Genomic DNA, 26,345 nt, shown 5'->3' with positions numbered 1-26,345 from the left:
CCAGGTGGGGGTTTGGGGGAGAAACCAATAGCTATCTGACCACATGATGCCCACTGAACTTCCCGTCATCACTTCCTCTCACGCATAGCTGAGATGGGAGACCACTTCCTGTGTTTGCACAGCTCTGGCATCGCCACCCAATGCATACCCCCATCCCTCCCCAGGGACCCCAACCCAAAGAACAGCCAAGTCCAGGTGGTGGCAGGAAGTTGTATTTTTTTTTGCCTGGGTTGGGAGTAACACGGAGCAGTGGGTGGGCCTCATGCCTTTGGTGAAAGTGCAGCTGTTACCATTTCTGAGAACAAGATGGGGGTCGGGAGAGCCGACGGGCGATGACAGGCACATAAAGGAAATGTCGCTTCTCATCCATGGCAAACCCAAGGGCGGGCTGGGTGGCGTTTGACTGTGAAGTCCTGGGTTGGGCTGTGGATTGGCTCATGCACGTGGGAGTGGCGCAACGGCAGGGGAGGGTGTGGTGGGGCGAAAGAGAAGGAAGGAAGGAAAGAAAGAAGGGCTGACATCCCCCTGCAAAACACAACCAGCTACACTGTGGGGAGGGACTGAGGAAGGGAACAGAGACCCAGGATACAACCTTTGTGACAGGGTGGGTGAGCTCCAGACTGGGGCCACATCCAGGACATAGTGACTTTTCTGTGGTGGTGACCCTCACGTCAGGCAAAGCCCAGAGGAGAGTGGAGGCCTTGGGGGACCAGTGGGAAAGTACATTAATTACTTCTTCTAGCTCTTCAGGATGAAGGGGAAATAGGAACAGGGAAGAGGATGGGTGATGGAAAGTGATGTCCAGACCCAACCAACCTGGACTCAGCTTCCTCTTACTATGAACCCAGCCTGGGAGGGTGCCAGGGTGGTGGTGGGGGCTCCCCTCTGTGCCCAGCCTTCTCCTTCAGCCCTACCGTGTGACCCCCAGACAGGCTTTGCAGCTCCCACTCACAGGCCCCACTGTGCCCACAAACTCTACAAGGAGGAGAAGAGGGAAGGAGTGAGAAGGAGCTGGATGGGCAGAAGAAACAGAGAGTGGCTCTAGATGGACAGCCCAGGTCAGCACAGTGATCCACTGTGCACACCACCACCTCCCACAGCACTGAAGGAAGCTCTGTCTATCTGTGATCTCTCTGTGTCTCTATCTAAAATAAATAAATTACATAAATCTAAAAAAAAAAAAAACCCAGGATAGGAAAAAAACCCAGCCAGGCCTCAGGAAGCCCCACCTGTCTCACCCTGTCTTCAGCAAGTACACAGGAGAGGTGTGGAGGAAGGATTTCTGAAAAACCCAGAGTATTTGCTTTCTTCACACCTCCATGCTCCTAGTCGACAGGGAGGGAGGGAGGAAGGACAGACTCCCCTGCATACAACATTTTCAAATCAGGCCCATGGCACACTTTGTCTCTCATTTAACAGGTTTTCTCTCTCCATCTACACCAGTATTTAAAATTGGCTCAGCAGGCTGGGGACACAGCATAGTGGTTCTGTAGACTCTGATGCCTGAAGTTCTGATTTCCTATGTTCAATCCCCAGCACCACCATAAGCCCAAGCTGAGCAGGGCTCTGGTCTCTCTAATAATATATATTACTTTGAAAAAATAAATAACTCATAAAAATTAAATTAACTGAGAGTCCCAAGCTTTGAGGACATGGACTTATTGGGCGTCTTCACAGACAGTACAAAATGTAAGGGGTCAAGCAGTAGCATGCCTAGTTGAGCACACATATAAGGTGCAAGCACTCTGGTTCAAGCCCCTGCTTCCCACCTGCAGGAATAAAGTTTCATGAGTGGTGAAGTGGTGCTGCAGATGTCTGTCTTGCTCCCTGTCTCCCCCCTTTCCTCTAAATTTCTATCCAATAATAAATAAATAAATAAAAACAATATAGAGTAGTCCGGGAGATGGCACAGTGGCTAACGCATTGGACTCTCAAGCATGAGGTCCTGAGTTCAATCCCAGGCAGCACATGTACCAGAGTGATGTCTGATTCTTTCTCCTCCTACCTTTCTCATGAGTAAATAAATTCTAATATATATATATCAGAAATGTATCCACCCCTTCCAGTCAGGGGGACCACTTATAGCAGGAGAAGTGAGTCCCCACATTTTCACAATGAGTATGTGTTCCTCAGGCCTCTGGGGAACAAAGAAAGAAGGCTATCAGATCCCAGAAGACACAAAAAATCCTGGACCCACAGATTAGAAAGAACTACAGAACCTCAGGCTCAACTTTCTAGAAAGGTGTCATGATGGAACCACACTGAATCTGGGGTCCACCCCAAGGTCCCTCACAGGGCTGGCAGAGGCCAGTGGGCAGCCCCAGACTGCCCCTGAGCTGTGCACAGCCTCCATTCACGAGCAGCCTGGCCTTTCCCAGCGACACCAGTGCCCATCTGCTCTCTAGGTCTTGGCACCTTCTTGACTGTGTCCATTCCCCTTCCCTTGGCCTCCACTTCTCACTGAGGAAACTGAGGTGACATAGGGAAGATGTGGGGAGGCTCCCGCTGTTGCCGTTGCCTCCAGGCCACGCCACCAGCAACATTTTACATGCCGAGGGATGTCATACAAATAACAGCAATGGAAAAGGAGGGGTGGGTTGTAGGGAAGCCTGGACTGGGATGGAGGGAGTGAGTGAAGGCATGTGTTGAGAGAACAAACAAGAGGGAAAAGAACATGAGTTTGGATGGAGATGGAGAACAGGGGAGAGGCGGCACATTCTCAAGTAAAAAAGTAGACTGGACACAGGAGCCAAGGAGTCCCAGATGGGAGAGAGAAAAGAGACAGGAAAAAACAAGAGGGCAAATTACATCAGGGAAACAGGCAGAGGGCTTCCAGGAGTTGGTGTTGTCCTCCCCATGCTCCCACCCACCCTACTGCTGACCCTAAACAGACAGACAAGCACAGCCCAGGAGTGCAGAAGGGAGGGCCCCTGCTCCAGCAGCAGTGGGCAAACTGGCCCTCCATCAAGTCCCCAATCTCAGCCCTTTTTCCCACCCAGACCCTAGAAGCGGCTCCATACCTCAGTGCAAGCAGCCCCGCCCCCAGGCAGCCAGGGTGTGGGGAGACTCCAGGGCCTTCCCACCTCCTCACCCCACCGATAACCTCAGCGATACTTACTTACAATAACGACCACAATGATGGCACAGATGACCCCCAGCATGATCATCATCTGTGGAGACAAGAATACACATATCAGCCAGAGAGGAGAGGTGCACACCATGGATGAAGTGCTGGACTCTAAAACCTGAGGTCCTGAGTTCAATCCCTGGCACTGCATATGCCAGTGTGATGCTCTGGTTCTCTCTGTCTCTCCACCTCTCTCTCTCCCATTAGTAAATAAGTCTAAGGGTTGGGAGTCGGGTAGAAGTGCAGCGGGTTAAGCGCACATGGCGCAAAGCTCAAGGACTGGTGTAAGGATCCCGGTTTGAGCCTCTGGCTCCCTCCCTGCAGGGGAGTCGCTTCACAGGCAGTGAAGCAGATCTACAGGTGTCTATCTCTCCCCCTCTTCTCTCCATTTCTCTCTGTCCTATCCAACAATGACAACAACAATAATCACCACAACAGTAAAACAACAAGGGCAACAAAAGGGAATAAATAAATTAAATAAATTAAATTTTTAAAATAATAATAAAAAATATATAATATAAAATAAATAAGTCTAAGGAAAATATATACCTATGGGCAGAAGAAATAGCTCACAGAGTAGGGCACATACTCTGCCATGTGTGCAGCCCTGATACCACAATGGGAGGGGCTATAGCATCAAAGGAAGCTCCAGTGTTATGCTGCTTCCCCTCTCTATGGATAAAAAAAAAAAAAAAAAGGCCCAGAGCAGTGAAATGGCACACCACAGGGAAAAAAAAAAAACCTACCTACATGATTGTATCAATGTTAGGTTGTGTCTGAGGAAGGGCAAGATAAGAACTTATACAAGAGAGTCCTTTGGGAGGAAAAGCAGCCCTGCTAACCATTTCCAAATCCTCACTGACTCCCACTGAGTTGTTCCGAATGCTCTAGCCTAGCCTGGTGGCCACTTCTGGGTAGTGCAGCCGATGAAGGAGGCTCTTCAGATTCCCTCCCAAGAGTTCTGTGGGGCAGTCTTCTATGCCAGTAAAGAAAAGGAATGCAGAGCCGAAGGGTTTTCTTGCCTTAGGTGGGTTGAGTGAGGCTCAAGAAAAGGGCTTGGGGGTGGGAGGGGGAATGCACCTTGCAGTTTTTCCACCAGTACTTCCTCTTTAGCTTGGCTGCACTGCTCTCAAATTGTGAGGCTCCCGCCTGCAAGGCATCAGCTCGGTCATCCAGCTCTGACAGCTTCTGGTCCCTCTCCAAGACCTTGTCCACATTCACACGCATAATGTCCACCACCTGAAGAGGGCACAGAGACACACAGCATCTGAGCAATAGCAGGGTGGTGGGGTCATGGTCTGGCCCTGCCTCCTGGAGCCTCAGCCACAACCTCTGTGAGAACACACCCCCTTCACAGAGAAATCCATGCACCCACCTCCTCCACTTGTGCCTGTGTTTGCTGGAGCCGTCTGTTACTGGTCAAATTAGGGGGAGGGCCAGGGGGGCCCCCACCTGGGGCAGCCCCTTCTGCCCCCTCGGCAGGTGGCTGAGCTGGAGCAGACCTGCAGAGAGGGATGGACAGAAAATATGAGTAAGTGAGGTGAGAAAGGAGCCCTGGACTCTCAGCCTGGACCTCCACAACCTTTGTAACCAGGCTATGTGCCAACAGGATGGAGTCTGGCTCTTCGGCACTGTAGAGCAGGAGAGGTAGAACAGAGGCAAGAAATGACAGATGGGCAGTCCTGTCACAACATTTAGCTGGGACTCAGGAACATCCAAGGTGGCATCTCCTCTCTAACCCAAACTCAAACACTCCCTCTGGCACAAAGGCCAAAATACTAGCTCCAGCCTGGTATTCCTCTCTCTGCATGAAGGGAAGCAGGGTAGAAGAAAGGTGGATAAAAGATGGAGCCCTCAGGATAAGCCTATAGGATGAGTAACTCCCCCCCCCCCAAAGTCAAAGAGAAAAGGGCAACTCTGCACAAGGAATCCAGTTACAGAGAACCCCTGTGGTGACGTCCCTGCAGGAGCTGAGTCAGGAACATGGGCTTGCTTTGCTTTGAGCAGAAAAGACCAAAGCTTCACTTCGACAAAAAATGGGAGGGGGGGGGGGGGAGGCCTGAATAATTGTGCCAATTATGCAGATGCTCTGAGAACAGAGGCAAGAACAAAAAGACTGGGGGATACCCTCACAGGATGTGAACTATAGACAGCCTGTAACCTCTGGGCCTAGGCTAGGCATCACCTCGGGATCTCAGGATCACCCCCAATTCTTCATTAAAAAATCCTATTTACACAACTATACAGTCTGAGAATCTTCTTACTTGGGGTCTTCAAGACAAACTCCTCTGGATGTCCTAACACACTTGAGGCTTAAGGCACCTCTAAGGGAATTCCCAGAAGTCAAACCTGAGGCAAGAGGGAGCTGTGTTAAATCGGAGGGAGAACTGGCATTATGCAAAGACCTCCCCAAACAGAAGCAGAGTCCCCTGAAATATGGCAGCAGTCCATGAGAAAGGGCAGTAGGGGGTTAAGCTTCATGGTAACAATGTCACAATACAACTTCAGCCAGAAGCTCCTATTCCCTAGGAAAGTGAATTTCCTTCATCTGAAGAGAGAGGCTATGTCAGCAGATCACATCTGACTCACCCCTATTCAAGGGGCCACTTTTTCACTTCCTTCTAGGTAAGCCAGAGAAAAATGGAAGGGAGATGCAAAGCCCCTGGGGAACCCCAAAAACTCTTGTGCAACTACAAAGCTCATGCAGCTCTCTACTAAAGAGGGAGAAAGTCAGTGACTGGGTAACTGCTGTTGTCTGACCCTGGAAGCAGTCCAGGATGGTGGCACCAATGACATGGGTAAGGTCAGAGCTCTCGTGATGTCCCACTTCTCCCTCTAGTCCCACATGGGTGCTGTCAGAACCTAGTCCACTAAGAACCACCCACCTCCTCCAAAAAAAAAAAAAAAAGAAGAAGACAAATGGAATCTTGAGGCTCCCTTGACCAAAACTTCACAGACAGCAATAAATGCAGAGATCGAATATAGAGAAACTGTGAAGCGGCTAGAAAGCCTTCTAAGGGACCATTTCAGTTCCTCCTTGCTGGAAGTTGGGGACACTCAGCAGTAAATGATACCAGATCAGTTATAACCCTTATGTAACATGAGGAGATCTTTCCTTTTGTTGTCACAGAGTGAAGTAACACTCAAATTAACTAGGGACCATACTGGGAACTCTGGACAGTAATAAGAACCACCTCAAACTGGAAAAATCTTAGGTTGTTGGAAAAGACATTCTGCGTTTTTATATGGAAAGATATGTCATAACTTTTCCAACAGCCCAATAGCTTACTTGGATAGTTCGCTGCTGTGCCATGTGTGTGACCCAAGTTCGATCCTGGCCCCCACCACATTGAAGGGAGGAGACCTCAGTGCTGTGACCCATTTCACTCTCTCTTTGCCTCTCTGTCTCCTGTCTTACAAAAGGAAGAAAAGAAAAATGGAAGAAAGATCAGTCTCAGGCATTATGGTCTTGGGCTGGGGAGCTAGCATAGTGGTGATACAAAAAGACCTGAGGTTCCCGGGATCCTGACTCAACCCCTAGCACCATCATGAGCCAGAGCTGAGTAAAGAGAAGGAAGGAAGGGAGGAGAGCAAGAAATACAGAAGAAAGAAATTTTATATACATTATGGTCTTGACAACTGTCGAACCATAGTCTTCCCTCAGGAACTTGGGATGGAGTGAAGTTGGAATGAGGTTGAAGCTGGTCAGAAACTCAACTGAGGGAGTCAGGCGGTAGTACAGTGGGTTAAGCCCATGTGGCGCAAAGCGCAAAGACTGGCATAAGGATCCCAGTTCGAGCCCCCAGCTCCCCACCTGCAGAGGAGTCGCTTCACAGGCTTCCGGTGAAGCAGGTCTGCAGGTGTCTATCTTTCCCCCTCTCTGTCTTCCCCTCCTCTCTCCATTTCTCTCTGTCCTATCCAACAACGACGACAACAACAATAACTACAACAAGAAGACAACTACGACAACAAAAGGGAATAAATAAATAAATAAATATAAAAAAGAAAGGAAGGAAGGAAGGAAGGAAGGAAGGAACTCAACTGAATGCATTGGGGCTAAGGGGAGGATCCTCAGCTCTTTCTCCTCCAAAAACTTGCTTAAGACAGGAGGATGTCTCCGTTAAGGTGGCCTCGGGCTGAATGGCTGCTTGGAATTGCATGCCACTGTCCCTTGAGGTTGCTCACCTGGCGCCAGAGAAGCTGCAGGTAAGTTTCTGGAGATTTGCTTACCGCCCAAGTAGGGGGTAGGGGGTGTCCGTCACAGTTGGTGTGGGGAGGCTACCCCCCCCAGGTCACCGAGGCACAGGTGCAACCCTGACCGCCCGAGGCCCAAAGCGCGGAGGGGGCCAGGAGGGCTCCCCGTCCCACCCTGCCCCCTCCGGGGCTCCGCTACCCCAGACCTGCACGGGCAGCCCCAGAGGGACGTGAAGGGGTGCGGTGAAGACGGGACCCCCGCGTCCCTGCCCCGCCCGCCGGGTGCGGGGTGCGGCAGGTGCAGGGATCGGGTGCTGGCCCCCCTCCCGGGGCGGCCAGGTCTGGGGGCGGCACGCGGCGGTGGTGCCCCGAGTCGCCGCAGCTGCTGCAATGCGCCATTTTCCGTCCCGCAGAGTCCGGCGCAGGGGGTGAGAGGTGGCAAGGAGGCATGAGTCCCAGCGTCCAACACAACTTACATTTCTCTGACTGAGGGAGCAGGGGTCCGTCTCCTCTGCGGAGGTTGCGGCGAGTCACCGGGCTGGGCGAAAACTGCGGCTTGAAGAGGACTCAGCGGCCGGGCCCCGCCTCCCGGTGACAGCGCAGACGCTCGACTGCGGTGAAACTGACTGCAGCTGCCGCGCCGCGCCCTGGCTTTATCAGTGTCGGCCACGCCTCCCGGAGCGCGCTGACACTCCCACCTTCCAATCCAAGCCCAAGTCCGAAGACAGGGACCAATCCTGAAGCCAAGCCCGAACACGCCCCGCCCCCGCAGATAGACTAATCACAGCTCTCCTCTCATCCCGGGAGGTAGCGGTGGTAGAGGGGATGTTTCGCTGGGGAAGGCAACTGGAGTTTGCTCACCTGTCAAAACTGTGCTAGCGAGAAGGTGGTACCGTCTCTCAGCAAGGGCGGCTCACCGGCTCTGAGCTGGGCCTTTCTGGCCCCACCCATTAGTTGAGCTGTCCTCGTCCCCGGCCTCTGGCCCCTATAGGCGGGCAGTTGCAGATTCAGAATGTGGGGGTTCCCGGGCCCCGGGTACCCCACATCCCAGACCTGCTGGCGCTCCACCTGTCTCCATGCTCCCGACACACAGCTCAGGATACTGAATCCACCCAGGCAGAGCCACAGGTTCCAGGCGTGGAATTCTGTCCCATCTCAGCAAACACCAAGGCTTAGTTCCTTGGCAACCCGTCTCCCAGTCTCCCAACCCCAGGTCGGCCAGTGCCTCCTGTCCCCATCAGGTAGCTTGCCACCTGTACTCCTGTTGCCCAAACAACAAACATGAAAACCATGTTTCCTCCGCGTACATTTTGCCTCTCCTCCAATAATTCATCAAGTCAGTTTTTTCTTCTCTTTATTTCAAGAACTTTCCTCCTCCTCCTTCTCCTCCCTCCCCCTCCCCCCCTCCTTTTCTCGCTGGCATACTACAAATTAGAATCCCTATCCTGGACGCCATCAGCTGCAAAACCGACCTGTTGTTTTCTGTCCCTCTAAGAAGAAAAAGGCAGAAAACTGTAATGCAGTGTTTTCTTAACACGTAGAAAGTTTGTTTTAGCAGAATGCTGACCTGGTGTAGTGGCTCAGCACATGGACTCTGAGGCAGACAGAGCTTCAGGTTCAAACCCTGTTCTCACCAGAAGCCAGTGGTTCACCCCTCTGGGGGGAATAAAAAGTTTGTTTTAGGGGCCAAGTGGTGGATGGACCGGGCAGTGGTGCACCCAGTTAAGCACACATAGTAAGAAGCACAAGGGCCAAAATAAGGATCCCAGTTTGATCCCCACTTTTCTTTGGGGGGTGTCGCTTCGCAAACGGTGAAGATGGCCACCAGAGCAGTGGATTCATGGTGCAGGCTATAAATCCACTTTCTTGTCTATTCTGGATAGTCCATCTAAATGGCATCATACAATATTCATACACTCCTTCATGTGTGGTTCTTCAGTGCTTTATAGTGCTTTCAAGGCTGGTATAAGAGTGGGACTTTATTAATACTTTTTATTTATTTATTTTTTATTGTAGCTATTGTTGTTATTGATGTCATTGTTAGATAGGACAGAGAGAGATGGAGAGAGGAGGGGAAGACAGAGGGGGAGAGAAAGATAGACACCTGCAGACCTGCTTCACTGCCTGTGAAGCAACTCCCCTGCAGGTGGTGGGGGGGGGCCTGGAACCAGGATCCTTAGGCTGGTCCTTGCACTTCGAGCCACGTGTGCTTAACCCTCTGCACTATCACCCAACTTACTAGTAATACTTTTTACTAATACCATTACCATATTTTTCCTTCTGTTTTCCATATATATATGATTGAAATATGAGAAATCGTCTATCACAAATGTACACATCCAGTAACTATAAAACAACTTTTTCTCTTTTTTGCCTCCAGGGTTATAGCTGGATTTATAGTTGCCTAGAAATGGGAGGAAGGAAGAGAGGGCAGATTGGAAGGAAGGAGGGAGAGATTGAAGACATTGGCTAAGAGGTATGGGGTTTGAGAGTAAAAACTTAAAATCTAAAATTGGTTTTGATTATGAAAGCACAACTTTGTGAATACTAAAAGCCATTGAATTGGGTGACTTGCATACGAATGACATCTCGTGAACAGTTCTGTTTCACTTTTTGTTATAACCAGGGCTTCACTGCTCATGGCTGACTTTTTGAATGGAGGTGGGGAACACCACAGTGCCAAAACTTCTCCTAGTGCTTAGTGCACCCATTTTGTGAACCAGAATCACGTGACTAGAGGCATAGCTTTAAGGTGAGCGATCATGCCAGCTCTAATGATCATGCCAGCTCTAGCGATCATGCCAGCTCTAATGATCATGCCAGCTCTTGCTTCTCAGTCTGTTTGTTTATTATTACTATTATTTTGTCATTACGAGGGCTTTACTTATCCAAGATGACTTTTCCAGAGAGAGACAAAGAGGCAGAGAGAGTGAAAGAGATCACAGTACGAAAGCTGCTTTCAATGTGGTAGGAGCCACCCTGACACCTGGGTTGAGCACATGACAAAGTAGTGCAATATCTAAATGAGTTTTTTAACTGGCCCTATTTTTTAAATTTTTATCTTTATTTATTTATTTATTTATTTATTTATTTATGGGATAGAGACAGCCAGAAATTGAGAAGGAAGTGGGTGACAGAAAGGGAGAGACACAGAGACACCTGCAGCACTGCTTCACCACTTGCAAAGTTTTCCCCCTGTAGGGGCTTGAACCCAGTTCCTTGTGTATTGTAAAGTACACTCAGCCAGATGTGTCAACACCCAGCCCCCCCATTTCGTTTATTTATTTATTATTGGATATAAGCAGAGAAAAATTGAGGTGGGGAAGATAGAGAGGGAGAGAGACAGAGAGACACCTGCAGCCCTGCTTCACCACTTATGAAACTTTCCCTCTGCAGGTGGGGACCAACAGCTTGTACCTGGGTCCTTGTGCACTGGAATGTGTGCACTTAACCAGGTGCGCACTGCCAGCCCGCTTCCCCACAGTTGTTTTTAACAAGAAATATTGTTCCACTTGGCTCAGAAGTAAACAATCTTTAAATAATCCCAGTAATATGAATACTGGCCACTGGGTCGTAGTCAGGGAGTCCTGGGATTCCCACTCAAATATGATGGGCCTAGACCTCTAATAGATCCCTCTATCCACTGTCACTGGTCATCTCCATCAGGAACATCATAATGGACCCCCTTGTGGGACCCTACAGGACCTTGCCCTGAATGTGGATCAACAATGGTAGGTACTGTTCCATTTTCCGAAGGGAGGTTGGACAACCTACTCTACCACCCGAGGAAGATGGGTCCTGAAATTAGTGCAGCCTAGAATGTTCCTAGCCATGACCACAGAAAGCGATCTCAGACCTAGAGAGATGCAGAGGTTACATAGGCTCCTGTGCTGAATATGGGACCCAGATCAAATCAATGGGGTTTACAATTAACAATATTTATATATTTTTTCTCATATTTGGGAGCTACTCTTTTCCCTGATCCAGCTTTCCAGTCCTTTATCCAACTATGACACCATCTCCCCAGTCAATAACTTGGGTCCTTTTTAAACACCAGAGGGGAGAAAAAAACTTGGATCCACATGCATATTAGATGTCAGGCTCAAGAAAAAACTAGTAAAGTCATGGGCCCCTTGGAATATACCTAAAATAAAACTACTAGTTTTTTCCAAAACAGAGACCCCAAATCTTCATCTGTAATATTCTTGCCCTTACGTTCATGATTAGTCAACAATTTGTTCTGCTTTATATCTTAACTCTTTTTCAGCCACCAGGCTCCAGATGCTACCATGATACCAACTTGATTTCCCTGGGCAGAGGACCCCACCTATATGCCCTGAATCCCCACCTTCCTGGAGCCCTACCCCAGTAGGGAAAGAGAGAGACAGGTTGGAAGTAGGGACTGACCTGCCAAGGCCCATGTTCAGCAGAGAAGTAATTACAGAAGCCAGACTTTCCACCTTCTGCACCCCATAATGATCCTAGGTCCATACTCCCAGAGGGATAAAGAATAGGAAAAGCTTTCAAGGGAGGGGTTGGAATATGGAGTTCTGGTGGTGAGAATTGTGTGGAATTGTACCCCTCTTATCCTATGGTCTTGTCAATATTTCTATTTTATAAATAAAAATTTTAAAAAGTACTGGCTACTGCTTTAAGTCAAATGATGATATAACTAATAAAGAGAGATGGAAGCTGTAAGAAAGGTTTATCTTAAAAAAAAAAAAAAAAGGGTTAATCGAGTTTCTCAAGCAACAGGTCCTGAGTTCGATCCCCAGCAGCACATGTGCCAGAGTGATGACTGGTTCTTTCTCTCCTCTTATCTTTCTCATGAATAAATTCTTAAAAAGAGAGAGAGAGAGAGAGAGATGCTGGCAGTATATTATGCAGATACCTCTCTTTTTTCCATTAAAAAAAAAATCTAGTTTCCTGACCAGATGACTGGTCACAAATCCCTTCTTCCAAAATCAAACTTGGCGAATGTATAAATGCTGTGAGAAATAATGAATATCAAGAACTAACGTATTAGAATGTCTTAGAGAGGGCCAGTGTTGGCACACCCAGTTAAGTGCACATATTACCATGCACAGGTTCAAACCTCTGCTTCCCACCTACAGGGAGGACACTTTCATGAGCGGTGAAGCAAGTCTGCAGGTATCTCTCTCTTTGCCTCTCTATCTTCCCTTCCCTCTCAGCTTCTATCTATCTCTATCCAATAAACAATAAATAAATATTTTTTAAAATAAAAAAAAAATGCCTTAAAAAGAGAGAAGGTGGTCCGGGAGGTGGTGCAGTGGATGAAGCATCGGACTCTAAAGCATGAGGTCCTGAGTTCAATCCCCGACAGCACATGTACCAGAGTGATGTCTGGCTCTTTCTCTCTCCTCCTATGTTTCTCATTAATAAATAAAAAAGATCTTAAAAAGAGAGAGAGAGAGAGAGAGAAGAAACTGCAAAACAAGGGGAAAAAGAGAGAGAGAGAGAGAGAAGGCTGTAGGCTGGGCAGTGCCCTCTTCAAATTTTTCTGTTTAACCTATAATCTTCCGTGCCTCAAAATGTGCCCTTATCGCAGGTGGCGCAAAGCACAAGGATCCCGGTTTGAACCCCGGCTCCCCTCCTGCAGGGGAGTCGCTTCACAGGCGGTGAAGCAGGTCTGCAGGTGTCTATCTTTCTCTCCCCCTCTCTGTCTTCCCCTCCTCTCTCCGTTTTTCTCTGTCCTATCCAACAACGACGACAACAACAATAATAACTACAACAATAAAACAACAAGGGCAACAAAAGGGAATAAATAAATAAAATATTTTTTTAAAATGTGCCCTTATTTGGAAACAGGGTTGTAGATGTAATTCATGAAGATGAAGTTATACTGGAGTAGGGTGGTCCTTACTGCAGCACAAATATCGCCCTTAGGAATTGGGGATGGTCTGGTGGTTTACACTCAGGGAGAATGTCAACTGAACATGAAGGCAGAGAGCAGGGTGGTAAGTTTAGAAACTAAGGAGTATCACACATAGGCAGAAAACTAGCAACTAGGAGGCATCCTTGGAATAGCCCTCAGAAGGAACCAATTCTCTTGATCTCAAAACTCTAGACTCTGGAATGGTAGGGCTGGACATTTCTATTAGTTAAGCTTCTTCTGAATTACTCTGCTAAGGTAGCTCCTCAAAATGAATACAGCTATCCAGTAGAAACATGTTTTATACTAAAAACCAAATCATACATCTATTTTACACATACATGTGTAAAGTTGATAGAAATACCAAAAGGGATAGGTGTACCTGTTTGTCTAAGTACTAAGCTTAATTAATTATCCCAGCTGATGGCTCAGTGTCTAGAAACTTGGACTGGGAGCATGAGGGCCCAAGTTCAATTTATAGCTTTCTCTCTCAAGTCAATAAATAAAATGTCTATTAAAAAATACTTAGGGGGCCAGGCAGTAGCTAAGTGCACATGGTGCAAAGCACAAGGACCAGCATAAGGATCCCAGTTCGAGCTCCTCCTCTCTGTCTTCCCCTCCTCTCTTGATTTCTCTCTGTCCTATCCAACAACAACAGCTATAACAATAACTATAACAACTACAACAAGGGCAACGAGGGCAACAAAAGGGGAAAAATGGCCTCCAGGAACAGTGGATTCATAGTGCAGGCACCGAGCAGCCCCAGCAATAACTCTTGAGGCAAAAATATAAAAAAATACAAATAAATAAATAAATAAATAAATAGGGAGTCAGGCAGTAGTGCAGCAGGTTAAGCACATGTGGCAAAAAGCGCAAGGACCAGCATAAGGGTCCCAGTTCGAGCCCTCGGCTCCCCACCTGCAGGAGAGTCGCTTCATAAGTGGTGAAGCAGGTCTGCAGGTGTCTATCTTTCTCTCCCCCTCTCTGTCTTCCTCTCCTCTCTTCATTTCTCTCTGCCCTATCCAACAACGACAACATAAATAACAACAATAAAAAAATAAGGACAACAAAAGAGAATAAATAAGTATTATTAAAAAAAGATCATAGGGAAAAATTAGCCTGGGTGAAGCAGAGAAATCACACATGAGGCCTCACCTACAACATAAATAAAGGTCATAGGAGGCTAGAGAGATAGTTCTACATGTTAGAACACAGGATTAGAATACCTAAGGGCCCAGGCTCAATTCCTGGCACCACTGTATGCCAAAAGTGAGTAGTGCTCTGATCTTACTCTCATAACAAAACACACATTTTTTAAAATACTGGGTGGTGGTGTACCTGGTTGAGCATGTTACAGTGTGCAAGAATGGAGGCCAGGCAGTAGCACACCAGGTTAAGCACTCATAGTATGATGCAAAAGTATCTGCCCAAGGATCCTGGTTTGAACCCCTGGCTCTCCACCTGCAGGGGGGTTGCTTTACAAGCAGTGAAGCAGGTCTGCAGGTGTCTCTCTTTCTCTCCCCCTCTCTGTCTTCCCCTCCTCTCTCTTATTTCTTTCTATTGTATCCAACAACAGCAGCAAGAACAAAATGAAAAAAATGGCCTCCAGAAGCAGTGGATTCGTAGTGCAGGCACTGAGCCCCAGTGATAACCCTACAGGCAAAAAGAGAAAAACAATCTGCAAGGACCTGGGTTCAAGTCCCTAGTCCTACAAGTGTTTCTGTTTTTCTCCCTCTTTAGTGGTTGTCTCTATCAAAGAAAGATAATTAAATTTTTTTAAATAAAAAATAGAAATAGTAACAAAGATCATACACATGGCTAGACTGCAAAGGACAAGTGGAAAAGTCCAGACCTAAGTCTTTATTATTATCTTTATTTATTGGATAGAAACAGACAAAAATCAAGAGAGAATAGGGTGACAGAGAGGATGAGAGACAGAGAGATATCTGCAAGAGAGACACCTGCAGTACTGCTTCATCACTAGTGAAGTTTTCCCCTTGCAGGTGGAAACCAGGGGCTTGAACCTGAGACCTTGTGCACTGCAATGTGTGCACTTAACCAGGCGTGCTGCCCCCAAGACCTAAGGCTTGACCGTGAAATAGACTTCATTGTGGAGTGTTGACAAAAATAAAATGTATACTTAATAGATTCCAAAAATGCCTTATTTTATTATAGAAGGCACGCAAATCCATTGTCTCATAAAGAGAAGTGCTGTTCTCCTTATCCATGATGACAGCTGTGCCACTTCCAGTTCCCAGCTTTTTGTTCTAGCGGTACTTTCCATGCCGGTTAAAGTGTTTGTAGAGATAGCTGATGCGCTTGTTGAGGTTGTGCAGGTCATCGATAAACATCCGATTCCCAACCATCCTCTTCTTTCGGATACAACGCTGCAACTCATTCCCCTTCCAACCACGAAGCCATTTGGGGCCCCTGATCAGTTCTTTGGGGTGCTTGTCAAAGTTTCCTGTATAAAGTAAGAGAAAATGAGTTCCTTTGAATAGCCAAGTTTTCAACTCACATTTGTATCTTCCTGAGCAGCATCTGGAGATAAGACACCTTATAGTACAGTACCTAAGAGCAGACTATGGAGATAGCATAGTGATTTACATGACATATTTTCATACCTGAGGCACAACAGGTCTCAGGTTTAATCGCTGGTATGGAAGAAAAATAGAGTGAACAAGAGGATGGTCATAACCTACAAGTTCCATATAGTCTAGTTCTGACTATACCTTTCCCTTTCCTATTATACTACTTTATTTTCTTTTCTAATGTGAGGTTATATTTTACTCAATTTTGTCTTTTAAAATTTTGTTTATTTTAGATAGAGCAGAGAGGGAGACAGAGGAAGAAGAACAGTGAGAAGGAGAGGGAGAGGCCTGCAATACTGCTTCACTGCTTATGAAACTTCCCCCTTGCAGGTAGGGGCCGGAGGGCTTAAGCCCAGGTAATGTGTGTGCTCAACCTGGTGTGCCACCATTTGGCCCCATGATATTACTTTAAAAAACAAGTAGTGATAGATAAATACAAACCCAAACTTAAATCGTCCTTTGTGGAACAGTCTTATATGACTGACTTCTGGGTATGGTCCTTCTGGATACAGAACCCTATATTTTTATATATTTAATTCTTTTCCTAGTGTTACTCATCTACTAAATAATGTGCAGCACCAACTCATTACTATGGATGATTCCCTATTCTTTAAGGGGGGGGAAGATATTGGAAAAATGTTTAAAGGGGCCAGGCGGTAGCGCAGCGGGTTAAGCGCACATGGTGCAAAGTGCAGGGTCTGGCTTACTTAAGGATGCCAGTTTAAGCCCCCAGCTCCCCACCTGCAGGTGGAGGTCGCTTTGCAGACAGTGAAGCAGATCTGCAGGTGTCTCTCTTTCTCTCTCCCTCTCTCTCAATTTCTCTCTGTCCTATCCAAAATAAATAAATTAATTTAAAGAAAGAAAGAAAATTGTTTAAAATCTATACTCAGGCTGGGGAGATATCACACTGGTAGTACCCCAGACTTGTAAGTCTGTTGACATCTGAAGTCCCAAGTTCAATTACCACCACATACTGGAGCTGAGAGTTCTGGGAGGTAGCATAGTAGATAAATTACTGGGCTCTCAAGCATGTGAATTCTTTTACCTCTCTTTTCTCATTAGTAAATTTAAATAAATTAATAAAGTATATACATTCCCTTACAATGATTGTAATTGTACTGGGTTATTGGAAAAGTCATAATTATTGGATACAGACAGAGAGAAATTAAGAGGGGAGGAGGAAATAGGGAGAGGGGCCAGGTGGTGGCACACCTGGTTAAGTGCACACATTACAATGCACAAGGTCCCAGATTTGTACATTAATACAATCCTAATTTTATATAGAGCACTCTAAGTATTAGATTATTTGATACATTTTTGCATAGAAAAATACAGACAGGTGTCTCTCTGTCTCTCTTCCTATCACTCTCTCCCCTCTCAATTTATCTCTGTCTCTATACAATTATATATATATATATATATATATATATATATATATATATATGTATATATATATATATATATATATATATAATTTTTTTTTGCCTCCAGGGTTATTGCTGGGGCTCTGTATCTGCACCATGAATCCACTGCTTCTGGGAGCTATATTTCCCCCTTTTGTTGCCCGTGTTGTTTTATTGTTGTGGTTATTATTGTTGTTATTGATGTTGTTGTTGGATAGGACAGAGAGAAATGGAGAGAGGTGGGGTAGACAGGGGGAGAGAAAGACAGACACCTGAAGACCTGCTTCACCACTTGTGAAGTGACCCCCCCACCCGACCCCCGCAGGTGGGGAGCCAGGAGCTCAAACCAGGATCCTTACAAGGTCTTTGCACTTTGCACCATGTGTGCTTAACCTGCTGCGTTACCACTCGAGCCCCAATAAGTAAATTTTTAAAAAGAGAGGGAGAGAGACAGGGAGACACCTGCAGACCTACTGCACCGCTTGTGAAGCTTTCTTCCTGCAGGTGAGAACCAGGGGCTTGAACCTGGGTCCTTGCACACTGTAACGTGTGTGCTTAACTAGATGCACCACTGCCTAGCCCCTGTAAATCTCTTTCATCATAACTCAGATTCTCCTGTACCCCATAAAAGGTTGAGAGAAGGAGTCTGGCGGTAGCACAGCAGGTTAAGCACATGTGACACAAAGTGCAAGGACTGGCTTAAGGATCCTGGTTCGAGCCCCCCCCCCCCCCGCTACCCACCTGCAAGGGAGTCGCTTCACAGGCGGTGAAACAGGTCTGCAGGTGTCTGTCTTTCTCTCCCCCTCTCTCTCCATTTCTCTCTGTCCTATCTAACAATGACAACATCAATAACAACAACAATAATAACTACAACAACAAGGGCAACAAAAGGGAAAATAAATAAATAGATTGAGAGAGGCAGTTAAGACTTTGCATCCTTGGTTCTGCTCCTTTTGACTGAATCCTTAACCTTCAACTCCACTTGAAATAATAAAATTTCTCTCCCTTTTTCACTCCAAATGGTGTGTCATATTTTTATTTAAATTGACATCAGCACCAGTATAAGCCAGAACTGAGGAGTGCACTGGTCCAAAAATAAAACAGATTGTCTAACTGTTTGGCAGGAAGAAAACATACAAAAAGCTGAGCTGCTTGGAGTTCAGATTCTAGCTCTGCCATTTACTACTGGCTTTGCAAGAATTATTTGGGCTCTTTGTGCTTCAGCTTCTGCACCTGTAAAATGAATAGAATGTTATTAAGATGCATGAATTAGGGGGCCGGGTGGTGGCGCACCTGGTTGAATGCACATGTAATAGTGCACAAGAACCTGGGTTCAAGCCCTGTGTCCCCACCTGCAAGGGGAAAGCTTCACAAGTGGTGGAGCAGTGCTGCAGGTGTCTCTCTGTCTCTCTCCCTCTCTACCTCCCCCTTCCTTCTCGGTTTCTGGCTGTTTCTATGAAAAAAATAAAGATAATAATTAAAAAAGCTGATTGAATTAGATCATACTAATTTGTACTAAATACAATGTAAAAGCCACATAAATTTTACTCTTACTATTTAGCACGGTAACATTCCCACGCATATGGGGGGGGGGAGGATAGTCACTATCTGAAATGCTCTGTAAGGGAAAAAGTCTCACCCAGAATTCCAATGTTGTCATACACTCCAAACATGGCTCTCTTCTCATTCCACCTATCAACCACTTTTCGGGGTGGGAGAGTGAGCCTCACACGGGATAGTCCAGGGACGCCTAGGATGAGAAAGGAAAGATTCATTCATCTGAGCCGTTGCCTGAGAATCAGTTCTCCGGGCGTCTTTCCACATTAGCCACACTTACCCAAAGAGAAGCTTCTACAGGCTACGGGCACCCAGCCCCACAAGCTTCTGCCTACCCCCCCAAAGAGGCTTCCTGCCATGGCCCTTGTCTCTCTCTACAATCGCACACTGCTGGAGCACAAGAGTAAGGGCGGGCGCCCTTCAATGAGAAGACGAGAGGACTGTCCGAGAGGAACTCAGATGTCAGATGGGGGCCGCCATCTTGGGCCTTACCCAGGGCACAGCGCGCGCAGGGCCTGCCCTGGGCTCCGCCTCCCGCGGCCACAACCCCCACCCACGGATTTCAGCGCACTGAGGTTTGAACGCAGTCCCACTTCCGGTCTGCTCTATCGCGCCGGAAGTACGGGGGTTCTAGTTCATGGTTGTGTAGGACTCTCCAAATCGAGATTCTAAGATGCACCCTTTGCTGTTTCCTTGGGCGACCCTCAGCGGCGAGAGAGCAGAAGGCCTGAAACCCGGAAGTTCCTTTATCCGCACCTCAAGGCAATTGTGCGTCGTAATTTATATCTCCCCTTGCCACAGGGTAGGAGCGCTAAGATTCGGGAGGGAGGGGCCTGCAGGCCGTCGGTAGGCGGAGACGGTAGGATCTGCTCTAGAGTTTAGGCCTGGGCGGGGCTGAGCGGGGCAGGGCCGCCTGCCTGAGGAAGCCTAGGCCCCGCCCCTAGAAGATACTCCCACGCCGTGATTGGCCAGCTCCCGCGGAGGCCGCCGCTATTGGTTTTCTGGCGGCCGTTGAGATTCGAACTTGGGGACGTTGGTGGCGCGCGGCGCTGCTAGTGCAGGTTAGAACTTCGCGGATCGGGAATTGGCTGTCGCGGTGCCCGCGCCTCGCTGATTGGAGCGCGCTGTGCGTCTGGTTTCCCCGCGTCCAGCCCCAGCGCCGAGTCTGGAGCGGCCGCGCCGCATTCTGTCTGGTAAGAGGGGCGAGAACGAAAAGCCGGGGGAGGGGGGGGCTCGAGACCCGGGAAGATGGCGCGGCCCCCGGAGCCTGAGGGCAGCTGCGGGGTCGAGTGGAAGGAACCTTGGGGCTGTAAACCTTGGGGCAGATGCAGAACCGTTCTGGCCTGTGTCCTCATCTGTAAATGTCAGTGCGCTGCACGGCACGGGGACGTGAGAAGACGAGATCAGCTGGGATCTGTTCAAAGAACTGCGGATGCTGTCCTGGCCTCAGGTGGGACATCCGCGCCGCATCTGAGGAGGCCAGTCCAGTGATCCGGGAGGGGGCACTGGCTGAGGCACTGAGCTTCCTCTCCTGAGGTCCCGAGTTCGACCCTGGCTGCACGTATGCCAGAGTGATGCTCTGCTTCTCTCGCCTCTCTTTTTCATAAGTAAATATATATGGTCTGGTAAGTGGTGCAGTGGGTAAAACATTGGACTCTCAAGCATAAATATATGTATACTTGTTACTATTATTTTTTGCCAGAGCACTGCGCAGCTCTGACTTATGGTGGTGTGGGGACTGAACCAAGGACTTTGGAGCTTCAGGCATGAGAGTCTCTTTGCATAACCACTATGCTATCTACCCTACCCTTAAACAAGTCTTTTAAAAAGAGAGAGTTAGCAACTTGAACGCATTGATATTTGCAGTTCTTTAAACAAGTTCTTTGTCATTCTGCCTGATCCTCAGTGCACCTTTATACTCAGGGATTAATAACCCCGTTTCATGGATAGGCGTGGCATTATGAACCCATGTGTATATTGTGGGAGGGGCGGGGCATTAGAGAAGCAGATGAGAAGATGGGCTTCAGGTACAGATCCTGACCTGTTTTGTTTGGTTTGCAGCCCCTGGGAAGCAGTGGGAGGAAGATGTCACCCCAGCTGTTTGAGTTCCACTTGCCCTTATCCCCAGCCGAACTGTTGAAGAATGGAGGGAGGAATAAGTATGTTGTGCAGGAGGTACTGTCCATCAGGCATCTTCCCACACAGCTCAGAGGTAAGATTCCACAGCTGCCACTACAGACTGATCTCAGTGACAGCATGGGACATTTCCTGTTCCCGGTTGTCTTGTATTTGCATTACACATAGAATACACTCCTTGGCCTCATTCTGCCAGTTACTCAGTAAATAGTCTTGGTGTCTTTGTCCATAAGAAACTTAATAGCTGTAAAAGAATAAAGAGTAACACTACTTAGTGTAGATAGTAACAAGCAGCATCTAGTACTTCTTGGTATGAGCAGAAGGATTCACCCTCCCTTTCTCTCTGACTTTGCCAAAGTGCTTAACATCAGTCTAATCATGAAATAATATCAGGCAAGCTCAGACTGAGGGGCATTGTGCAGAATAACTCACTAATTTACTTCAAAGTGTCCAGAGCACAAAAGATAAAAATTAGAAGAGACTAAAAATAAAACAAATGGATTGTAGTAGTCTGGATTGGATCCTGGACCCAGAATAGAACAACTGGCAGAATTCATATAAGGCCTCTAGGACCAGAAGGTGGCATACCTGATGGAGTTCACACATTAGTGTGCCAAGATCTGGATTCAAGCCTTGATCCCTACCTGCAGGGAGCAAGCTCCACAAAAAGGGAAATAGTGCTCTCTGGCTGCACATTCTCACTCAATTTTTCTGTCTCTATCCTAAATAAATGTTTAAAAAGGTCTCTAGATTAGGTATAGCATTAAGTTATTGTTAGTTTATTAGTTTAGACTGGCTTTTTGTACTGTAGTTGTAAAAATGTTAACATTATGGTCTAGGGGGGAGATCATAATTGTTATGCAGAGACTTTCATGCCTGAAGTCTCAGGTTCGGTGCCTTACACCACTACAAGCCAGAGCTGAGGAGTGTGCTAGTAAAAATAAAGTTGAATAAGTTACATCGCTAGGGACATTTAATTTATTTTACTCATGTATTTTGATCTTAAATATTTCTATCCAGTGACTAGGAAGATAGTTCAAGGGCCAGGTGGTAACACACCTGGTTAAGTGCACATGCTGCAATGCACACGGACCCAAGTTCAAGTCCTTGGCCCTCACCTGCAGTGGGAAAGCTTCAGAAGTAGTAAAGCAGTACTGCAGGTGTCTCTCTGTCTATCTCCCCAGTCCCTCTCGATTTCTTTCTACCCAAATAAATCATTTTATATATATATATATATAGAGAGAGAGAGAGAGAGAGAGAGAGAGTATTTAACTGGTAGGACTTGTGTCTGAGACCGAGTGCTACATATAATGGACTTCTCTCTCTCTCAATATGAAACTCTCTGTTTAACTAATGTAGAATAAATAAAATTAAGTCTTTTACTTACTTTTACCAAAGCACTGTTTACTTCTGACTAAGGGTGGGTCAGGGGATTGAACCTGGAACTTCGGAGCATTGGGCATGAGAGGGTTTGTTTTATTGTACATAACCATTATGCTATCTCTCATACCCTAAAATTAACTCTTTTTAAAAATAAAATATATTGGTACAGTGAAACTAAATTTTAGAGAGACAGGGCCAGGTGGTAGCACACCTGGTTGAGCGCACGTTACAATGCACAAGGACCCAGGTTCAAATCCCTCCCCCTCCACTTGCATGTGGAAAGCTTTGTGAGTAGTGAAGCAGGGCTGCAAGTGTCTTTCTGTCTCTCTCCCACCCTCTTGACTTCTGGCTGTTTCTATCCAATAAATAAAGATAATAATTTTTTTTTAATTTTTTAATTTTATTTTTGAGAGAGATACAGAGAGAGAGAGAGAGAGAGAAACACCAGAGCACTGCTCAGCTCAGGCTTATGGTGGTGTGGGGGATTGAACCTGGAACTTAGGAGCCTCAGGCATGAGAGTCTGTTTGCATAACCATTATGCTGTCTCCCCCGCCCAATAATTTTTTTTTAATTTTTAGAGAGACAGTGTCATTCCTTTGGGTTCATTAGTTTATTATTAAAAAGAAACATGGAAATTATTTACATAATGAAAATACCAGAGCTTCAATGGGGTGGCCTGAAAGGTGGCACACTGGCACAGGAGCTGAATTTACAAACAATGAGGTACCAGGTTCTGTCTCTGGCATCTCACATGCCAGAGTGATGTCTTCTCTCTACCATAAATTAATCAATCTAAACAGACAACAACAACAAATAGGATGCCAGATGGTGGTGCATCTGGTAGAGTGCACAGTTTACAATGTGCAAGGACCCGGGTTCAAGCTCCCAGTATTGGCTTTTTAAAAATATATTTATTTATTTATTTATTTACTCCCTTTTGTTGCCCTTGTTGTTTTATTGTTGTAGCTGTTATTGATGTCATCGTTGTTAGATAGGACAAAGAGAAATGGAGAGAGGAGGGGAAGACAGAAAGGGAGAGAGAAAGATAGACACCTGTAGACCTGCTTTACCTCCTGTAAAACGACTACCCTGCAGGTGGGGAGCCGGGGGCTCGAGAGGGAAGGGGGTATGTGGGGAGAGAGAATGAGAAACTCCTGCAGTACTGTTTTGCCACTTGTGAAACTTCCCCCTTTCAGTGGGGGTCAAGGGCTTGAACCCTGAACTGTGCACACTAATGTGTGTGCTCAACCAGGTACACCCTGCTTGACTCTTTCCATCCTTTCTTTTAGAGCTTAACCCAATAGCTACTACTATGGCTAGCAATACTTTTCCTTTAGGTTTTTCTGGAAGCATAATGCAACCATTGGTTTGATGTTTCAGCTGTTCTCCTTCTTAATTAATACTGTCAAAGAGGGGGAAAAACTTTTTTTTATTCACTCTTTGTTTATTTTACAACCCCCTCCCCATAGGACAGAGCGAAATTGAGAAGGGAGGGGAGATAGAGAAGGATAGAGACAGAGAGGTACCTGCATCACTGCTTCACCACTTGTGAAGCTTCCTCCCCTGCAGATGGGTACTGGGGGCTTGAACCTAGGTCCTTGCACATGGTAACATATGCACTCAAACTAGGTGCATCACTGCCTGGCACCAGGAAGAAACTTTCTAAATGTCTGTCCTGCCATAGTTTTGGCAACACTTTGCTCTCTCGTCGCCACAAAAATGAGAGACTCACAGCGCAGCCCTCCAGACAGATCAGCATTTAATTTCTCTTCCTATAAAATAGACAGATTCTGTCTGCTTTAGCTGGGAGATGTGAAGCTCTTAAAGGCTTTACTTAGAAAGAAGAACAGAAGACTGTTATGTTACATTGAAATAAACTGTTTCTTGTGATTCTGTCTTTAGAAGCAATGAATTCATTTTTGTTCCATGAATAGAATTTACCAAAAAAAAAAAAACAGTCCTCTTCACTCTATTAATCACTTTCTTTGATTGTTATAGCATTTCAGGCTGCCTTCCGAGCACAGGGTCCCTTGGCTATACTGGAGCATTTTGATACTATCTACAGCATTTTACAGTAAGTAAAGCACCTGCTTGGTACTTTAAAAAAGAACTGGTGGGAGTTGGGTGGTAGCACAGCAGGTTAAGCACACATGGCACAAAGCTCAAGGACCGGCATAAGGATCTCAGTTCGAACCCCTGGCTCCCCACCTGCAGGGGAGTCACTTCACAGGAGGTGAAGCATGTCTGCAGGTATCTATCTTTCTCTCACCCTCTCTGTCTTCCCCTCCTCTCTCCATTTATTTCTCTCTCTGCCCCATCTAACAACGATGACATCAATAACAAAAACAAAAGGGGGGGGGCAACAAAAGGGAAAATAAATATGAAAAGAAAAAAGAACTGATGGCGGAGGGTTGGTCAGAGGTGCATCCAAGTTAAGCACACACATTACTATGCGTGAAGGCCCTAATTCAAACCTCTGGGCCCCACCTTTGGTGGGGAGAGCTTCACAAGCAGTGAAGCAGGTTTGCAGGTATCTCTTTATCTCTCCATTTCTGTCTCCCTCTCTCTTCTCAATTTCTGTCTGTCCTGTCAAATAAAATAATAATAAAAGGGAAAGTGGCCGCTGGGGATGGTGGATTCATTGTGTAGTGTTGGTTGTGGCCAGGTGTCGGGCCGCGGAGAAGAGAGAGAGGAGGTCCAGAGCAAGTGGGGTACACAAATCTTTATTATAGGATGGGGGGGGGCTCAGGCCACGTGGAGTCAGCTGACAATGGCCGTCCCCACTACCTCACCACGGGGTGGGGCGAGAAAGGAGGGGGCGCAGAGAGAGAGAGCCGAAGGAGCCCAGAGAGAGAGAGAGAGAGAGAGAGCGCGAGGGGGAAGTGCGTGAGCTTTTATTGGGCCACAACCAGAGGTGACGTGTGGCGGCAGGATTGGTTGAAGGGGGCACTGCTAGGATTTCACGGGGTATGGTCATACCTGGGGGCGGAGACTGCATCACAATAATTCCTCAGCATCAGTGTAGCCAATTTGAAAACAAAAAACTGATGGCTACTTGGGCTAACTTTGATTGCTAGTTTTGCCCTTTCAAGTGGGTTCACTGGTAGATGATCCTGGATGTTTATATCTCTACTAATGTGCATTTATTCCCAGCATACCACCATATTTATTCCAGCTCAACTATTTCATATGTTATTAAGCATTAAGTGCCTCAGGTCAAGATGACTCAAATGGGCTCTGCAACTTCGTGTCTCACATCTGCACTTTCTTTCCCTCACAGTCACTTTCGAAGTATAGATTCTGACCTCAAGGAAGAAACTCTGGAATTCCTGATCAAAGGTGCTTATGGGCTGGGGATGAGGGATGAGAGGTACTTGCTTACTACTTCCTACGTTTTATCAGCCACATGATGATGTCAAGGCTGTGGTGATTCAGCTGGCTTAGCTAAGCCCAGGAAACCTTTGACCCATTAAGGTCTGTAATCTTGGTGGGCATACAGAGCCATGTGTGTCCGCTGTAAGGGCAGACCAACATGATACTCCTACTTCTGAACTACCTCTCCAGCTGCCAGCGAGAAATTCTGGTGCCTGGAATGAGGAAGTAGGGACAGGGCATATTCGGGAATTGAGTCGGGGCTCCTGAAGGGCTTAGCTTGTGTCATGGCCACTGAGAGATGAAATACATATCTTTGGTAATCTGATGGCTGTCTGCTGGGTGTTCTGAATGTGGGATGTGTGAAGAAAGCAAATGACTGACTCTAGCCTCTGCCCCTCATAGTGGTTTCCCGTCACTCCCAAGAACTCCCAGGTGTGCTAGATGATGCCACGTTGAGCATGTCGGATAGAAGTGCCCACCTGAATGCCCTCAAAATGAACTGCTATGCCCTGATACGCCTTTTGGAATCCTTTGAGACCATGAGCAGCCAGATCATGGACTTGGAACTCGGTGGGAAGGTAATTTGGAGTTGCCGGCTCACTTAGTATGGATAGGACCGGGGGGGAATGAATATGGACTTCTTAAGGATGGGACAGAGGAAGGGAATCCAATTATTCTGAGAGGT

General features: G+C 46.9%; 3 protein-coding genes and 1 non-coding gene across 7 annotated transcripts in view; 2 read left to right on the top strand and 2 right to left on the bottom strand.

Moving 5' to 3' along the window:
* Positions 1-196: 196 nt before the first annotated feature.
* On the bottom strand, positions 197-8,093 carry VAMP1 (vesicle associated membrane protein 1). 2 transcript variants are annotated; one of them, XM_016190281.2, is made up of 5 exons: positions 7,798-8,093; positions 4,503-4,629; positions 4,208-4,366; positions 3,123-3,170; positions 197-2,736 (listed from the first exon to the last, which is right to left on the bottom strand). In XM_016190281.2, coding segments are annotated over exons 1-5 (528 nt in total). In that variant the 5' UTR covers positions 7,800-8,093; the 3' UTR covers positions 197-2,544. The 2 variants fall into 2 exon arrangements, with proteins under 2 accessions (XP_016045767.1, XP_016045768.1); XM_016190282.2 differs by having other exon boundaries at positions 2,569-2,736; positions 3,119-3,170; positions 7,798-7,955.
* A 7,265-nt stretch (positions 8,094-15,358) lies between these two features.
* Positions 15,359-19,251, bottom strand: MRPL51 (mitochondrial ribosomal protein L51). The gene is made up of 3 exons (XM_007527835.3): positions 19,046-19,251; positions 18,848-18,958; positions 15,359-15,678 (listed from the first exon to the last, which is right to left on the bottom strand). The coding sequence occupies exons 1-3, from the start codon at positions 19,122-19,124 to the stop codon at positions 15,482-15,484; spliced, it is 387 nt and encodes a 128-aa protein (XP_007527897.1). The 5' UTR covers positions 19,125-19,251; the 3' UTR covers positions 15,359-15,481.
* The window catches only part of NCAPD2 (non-SMC condensin I complex subunit D2), a 37,976-nt gene continuing 30,864 nt past the window's right edge, over positions 19,234-26,345 (top strand). For 2 of the 3 annotated variants that reach the window (XM_060190205.1, XM_060190204.1), the window contains exons 1-5: positions 20,045-20,215; positions 20,827-20,977; positions 24,284-24,359; positions 25,566-25,624; positions 26,063-26,238. In XM_060190205.1, the coding sequence (XP_060046188.1) occupies positions 20,198-20,215; positions 20,827-20,977; positions 24,284-24,359; positions 25,566-25,624; positions 26,063-26,238 (480 nt within the window). In that variant the 5' untranslated portion in view covers positions 20,045-20,197. Of the gene's footprint in view, positions 19,959-20,044; positions 20,216-20,826; positions 20,978-24,283; positions 24,360-25,565; positions 25,625-26,062; positions 26,239-26,345 lie in introns of those variants that run through there. The other variant, XM_016190276.2, reaches the window with a different exon arrangement.
* On the top strand, positions 25,687-25,990 carry LOC132538551 (small nucleolar RNA U85). The gene has a single exon (XR_009549897.1). It is a non-coding gene; the product is annotated as a small nucleolar RNA U85 (small nucleolar RNA).

The sequence above is a fragment of the Erinaceus europaeus genome, chromosome 4 (genome assembly GCF_950295315.1).
Source record: "Erinaceus europaeus chromosome 4, mEriEur2.1, whole genome shotgun sequence".
Taxonomy (NCBI): Eukaryota; Metazoa; Chordata; class Mammalia; order Eulipotyphla; family Erinaceidae; genus Erinaceus; species Erinaceus europaeus.
Note: the sequence above shows the minus strand (reverse complement) of the source record. Positions and strands in the feature narration are given on the sequence as shown.